Consider the following 5,575-nt stretch of genomic DNA (forward strand, 5'->3'; position numbering starts at 1 on the left):
TTAATAATAATAATTTGTTTATTTAGGTAGTGGTATATTATTTTTTAAATATTATATGCTATTTAGATTTTATATATATATATATATATATATATATAAATATATATATATATATATTTGTTATAGGATAATATTGGATATTGGATAATTGTTAGTCGGTCTTATTAATTTTGGTTATTGTCATACATATATAAGGTATATGATTCGTTATTCATTGAATTAATTATCAATTTGTAGTTTTATTGTACTTTTCTGTCAGTTCTGAGCCTTGGTTGTATGTTAATTCAATTTATATCTTGTCGCTACTACTGTCAATTCTACCATGACTACCACAAATCTTTTTGAAGCTATTTTTCGTAATTTACTTTCCAATTGCCTGTATCTCGTTTTTCTTTCTAGTACTAGTGCTAATAAAGTTTGCGTCAAAATCTGTATGACTTCGGAACACGTATCACTGAGAAAACTTGCTATCTATTTTAGACTTTTTGACATTCGTCGATCAAAAAATTAGAATTGAACATTAACTTAATTTTCTAGAATTATATGGTTCTTGGTAACTCGACTATCGTTTTCTCTTCTCGAATTAGTAGCAATGGTACTGGAATTAAAGTTTGTATGTCTTGGGAACACAACTGGCTGAGAAATCTGACTGTCTGTTTTTAAAAGGTGACAAAATTTGTATGTGGTGTAAAGCTGATTTAAATTATTCTGTAGCTTGAGGTCACACCACTAGTGTTTTTATTCTAGATTCAGTGGTAATAAAATTTATTTAAAATTCTGTATGTGTTGGGAACACGGGTTGTTGAGAAAATTGATTATCTATTTTAAACATGTGACACTCGTCGATCATTAAATTGAAATTTTAATGTTATGGCATATTTCTCAGCTATTAGCATTCCCAACGTGTACAGACTTTTATTCTGGCATAATTACCACTAACAAGTAAACCTACCTTTGCCGGACTCACCGATTTCATTGAAACTTTGCACATTTGTAGAGTAGGCGAAAATAATAGACACGTATTTTTTTTTATCGGCAATGGTCAACATTAAAGGGGTGAAATCGACCCCCCAAGTTGAGGGTATTAGGGAATCATCATGATGTTACACATAAAAATAATGTACCGATCAACACGAAATCGTTACAAAATGTTTTTTATGTTAAATAGTAAAGTTTACATGTCTGACTTTCCATGTACCCTTGTTGCAAGGGGTAAAACATCCCCCAAAATGGCTTATTTTTGTAGTATTTTGAATATAACAGAAGAAATTATTCTCCGATTTTAATGAAACAAATACCAAATTAAGGAGCAAGAAAAAATAAAAGTTACGTGTTTTTTCTTTTTTCCAAAGAACCAAAATAAGGGAGTGAATCAGCCCTTAAAATAAAATTGTCTTTTCTTGTACTGAAATAATTTCAGTCGCTCTTTGAAAATGTTTTTTATGTTAAATAATAGAGTTTTACATGTACGAATTTCCATGCACCCTTGTTGCAAGAGGGTAAACCACCCTTCTCACGAGGAATTATTATTACGACGAATGGATGACGAAAGCCTATTTACATTTTTATCTATGTCTAATTTATTTATCTAAAAAATAAAACTAATGCAGAACATTATTTTTTTGTTTTTTAATATTTAAAAAATTTTTTTTTAATTTTTTTAAACTTTTTTAATTTTTAATACTTTTTTTTACCTCTTTTAAATTTATTTTTTTGTATATTTTTAATAGATTATTGTTTATAATTTTTACAATAATGATATGCAAAAAAAAATTCATTAATGCATAAAGAGTTTGCACACCAAGCACACTTTATAATTGCTACATTATTGCATGACGCACATATAGCTTCACAATTTTTAAAACAATAATCTACGGGATTATCAAATTTAGGTGGTTTTTCCTGTAAATATCCGCTTTTGTACCACGAATATTTAAATAAATTTATAAACCGAGGAGAAGAAAATTGATTATGAATAAGTGACTGGAGTTTAATAATATTGTTTCGCAAATGTAAGTTTACATCGTAGTTATATAAAAGAATCATGTCAGAGAAATGTTTAATATAATTTTTCCAAATTCTGAAACCGAAGACATCGAGAGGTTGAATCATTCCGGTCGTCCCAGCAGGAATTGTTAAAATTTTTATATTTTTGGATAATGTGTCTATTGTTTCTAATTGTTTCGAATTTTGGCCACTCCATGAATCTAAAAGTAAAACACTATTATTTTTATAGTTTGGAAGATAAACATTTGTGAACCATGTTTTTACAAGGTTTGTTGTCATTTTACCAGAGTTTGAAGGTAATGCGACAACATTATCAGCTCTAAAAAGATTTTGTTCTACTTGAGGTCCAAATTTTCCATCTTTTTCCTGTAAAATAATTAATAGCGGTGATAAAAGAGAACCACTTGCTGATATGATTGGCTGAATTGTATAACTATGAGTCATAGAACTTATCGATTGTGTTAATGTTTCAATTTTTTGTTTTCCTCGAAAAGATAAAGTACGTCCTGTGTGCATTTCTAAATTAAAACCTGATTGATCAGAATTAAAAACATTTTCTGCTCCAATTAGTAAAAGTTCTGTTTTTACTTTTTCTACAAAATTGCTAGCCTCTGTTTTTAATTTATTAACATTTGTTAAACTTTTCTGCGTTATAAATTTATTAATTTTTCTAGAAACAATATGATGCTTCTGTTTAAAATTATGAATCCATTTATCAGATGCTTTAAAAAAATCTTCCGATAATTGCAATTGATTTCTAGCATTCAAAGCCCATCTGCAAATATCTAAATCATGAATTGGTAAACATTTTTGTAAAGCATCTTCAAATTGAGATAATACATATTCTGATAGTTTTTTTAATTTTTCTTTAGTATTTCCACCTTCTGAAATTTCTTTTTCCCATGTATACAATTGTTGCTTTGATGAAACACGTTTAAATCTTGCTTGAACTGTTGCAAATTTTAATTTATGTTTTTTTCCTGATTTCCAAAATTTTATAACTTTTTGTTTATATTCTTCATCCAAACTTTCTGTTAATTCAATAGATGCACTTAAATTGGAAGTCACAGTATCTTGAATATAATTATCATTATTATTTTCCTCGATTGAAACTGCATCCTGAATAATATCTTCTTCATCAAAATTGAGAGTAGTATACGTTTCAATATACAGGGATTCTTGAATAGCATCTTTTATCAGACTCTCTATATGAAAACTTAAATTTCTTTCAGCTTCGCTAATGACAGATTCAAAGTCATAATGCAGATCATCGAAAGCGATCGCTAACAATTTTAAAACATTCTTTGGATTTAGCGTCATTTTGCAGAAACAGAATTTTAACGAAATAGCAAATCCGTTTTCTATGAACTATTACGGGTCTATATTTATTGATATATGCGATGACTTCGCTCACGAGAGAGTTACGTCCCATGCGCCGCCTAGTGGCACTTCAATGAATTTCATTAATATGCACGAGCATAGAGAATCTAATTCTCGGTTTATAAATTTATTTAAATATTCGTGGTACAAAAGCGGATATTTACAGGAAAAACCACCTAAATTTGATGATCCCGTAGATTATTGTTTCAAAAATTGTGAAGCTATATGTGCGTCATGCAATAATGTAGCAATTATAAAGTGTGCTTGGTGTGCAAACTCTTTATGCATTAATGAATTTTTTTTTGCATATCATTATTGTAAAAATTATAAACAATAATCTATTAAAAATGTACAAAAAAATAAATTTAAAAGAGGTAAAAGAAAATATTAAAAATTAAAAAAGTTTAAAAAAATTTTAAAAAAATTTTAAAAATATTAAAAAACAAAAAGTAATGTTCTGCATTAGTTTTACTTTTTAGATAAATAGATTAGACATAGATAAAAATGTAAATAGGCTTTCGTCATCCATTCGTCGTAATAATAATTCCTCGTGAGAAGGGTGGTTTACCCTCTTGCAACAAGGGTGCATGGAAATTCGTACATGTAAAACTCTATTATTTAACATAAAAAACATTTTCAAAGAGCGACTGAAATTATTTCAGTACAAGAAGAGACACTTTTATTTTAAGGGCTGATTCACCCCCTTATTTTGGTTCTTTGGAAAAAAGAAAAAACACGTAACTTTTATTTTTTCTTGCTCCTTAATTTGGTATTTGTTTCATTAAAATCGGAGAATAATTTCTTCTGTTATATTCAAAATACTACAAAAATAAGCCATTTTGGGGGATGTTTTACCCCTTGCAACAAGGGTACATGGAAAGTCGGACATGTAAACTTTACTATTTAACATAAAAAACATTTTGTAACGATTTCGTGTTGATCGGTACATTATTTTTATGTGTAACGTCATGATGATTCCCTAATACCCTCAACTTTGGGGGTCGATTTCACCCCTTTAATGTTGACCATTGCCGATAAAAAAAAATACGTGTCTATTATTTTCGCCTACTCTACAAATGTGCAAAGTTTCAATGAAACCGGTGAGTCCGGCAAAGGTAGGTTTACTTGTAAGACTAGAAAAGAAAACGATAGTCAAGCTGATACAAAGCGTATTATTATTAAAAAATTAATAAAACATTGAAATTTCAATTTAGTGATCGACGAGTATCACATGGCTAAAATAGACATTCAATTTTGTCAATAACACGTGATTTCAACACATACAGAATTTTAAATAAGCTTTATTACCACTAAATGTAGAATAAAAACACTAGTGGAGTGACCACAAGCTATAGAATCATTTAAATCAGCTTTACACCACATACAAATTTTGTCACCGATGGATGTCAAAGGTGTCAAAAACAAATAGATTTCTCAGTCAGTTGTGTTCCCAAAACATACAAACTTTAATTCCAGTACCATTGCTACTAATTCGAGAAGAGAAAACGATAGTCAAGTTACCAAGAACCATATAATTCTAGAAAATTAAGTTAATGTTCAATTCTAATTTTTTGACCGACGAATGTCAAAAAGTCTAAAATAGATAGCAAGTTTTCTCAGTGATACGTGTTCCCAAGTCATACAGATTTTGACGCAAGCTTTATTAGCACTAGTACTAGAAAGAAAAACGAGATATAGGCAATTGGAAAGTAAATTACAAAAAATAGCTTCAAAAAGATTTGTGGTAGTCATGGTAGAATTGACAGTAGTAGCGACAAGATATAAATTGAATTAACATACAACCAAGGCTCAGAACTGACAGAAAAGTACAATAAAACTACAAATTGATAATTAATTCAATGAATAACGAATCATATACCTTATATATGTATGATAATAATCAAAATTAATAAGACCGACTAACAATTATCCAATATCCAATATTATCCTATAACAAATATATATATAATCCAAATAGCATATAATATTAAAAAAATAATATACCACTACCTAAATAAACAAATTATTATTATTAATAATTAAATAGCAAATAAGATAATTATCATTATACACTTCATAACAACAAAATTGATCAAACATTATTCTGATTCCGAAAAATAGACAAATATTTCAAGTATGAAACTTTATAAAAAATGATGATAATGTAATTCTGAAAAAAGTATTTTAT

At 28.3% G+C, this 5,575-nt stretch overlaps 1 protein-coding gene across 1 annotated transcript; it reads right to left on the reverse strand.

The window, feature by feature from the left end:
• Nucleotides 1–1,677: 1,677 nt before the first annotated feature.
• On the reverse strand, nt 1,678–3,729 carry LOC113004590. Its single transcript, XM_026138341.2, has 2 exons — nt 2,292–3,729; nt 1,678–2,207 (listed from the first exon to the last, which is right to left on the reverse strand). The coding sequence occupies exons 1-2, from the start codon at nt 3,325–3,327 to the stop codon at nt 1,732–1,734; spliced, it is 1,512 nt and encodes a 503-aa protein (XP_025994126.2). The 5' UTR covers nt 3,328–3,729; the 3' UTR covers nt 1,678–1,731.
• Between the last annotated feature and the right edge of the window lie 1,846 nt (nt 3,730–5,575).

The sequence above is a fragment of the Solenopsis invicta genome, chromosome 16, assembly GCF_016802725.1.
Source record: "Solenopsis invicta isolate M01_SB chromosome 16, UNIL_Sinv_3.0, whole genome shotgun sequence".
NCBI classification, from domain to species: Eukaryota; Metazoa; Arthropoda; class Insecta; order Hymenoptera; family Formicidae; genus Solenopsis; species Solenopsis invicta.

What these genes read in the sequence shown, in the direction of transcription:
- LOC113004590 (XM_026138341.2), bottom strand. Translation starts at nt 3,327, where the DNA reads ATGACGCTAAATCCAAAGAATGTTTTAAAATTGTTAGCGATCGCTTTC. An exon ending in CGCATTACCTTCAAACTCTG is followed by an intron (nt 2,208 to 2,291) that starts GTAAAATGACAA and finishes TTTTACTTTTAG; the next exon opens with ATTCATGGAGTGGCCAAAAT.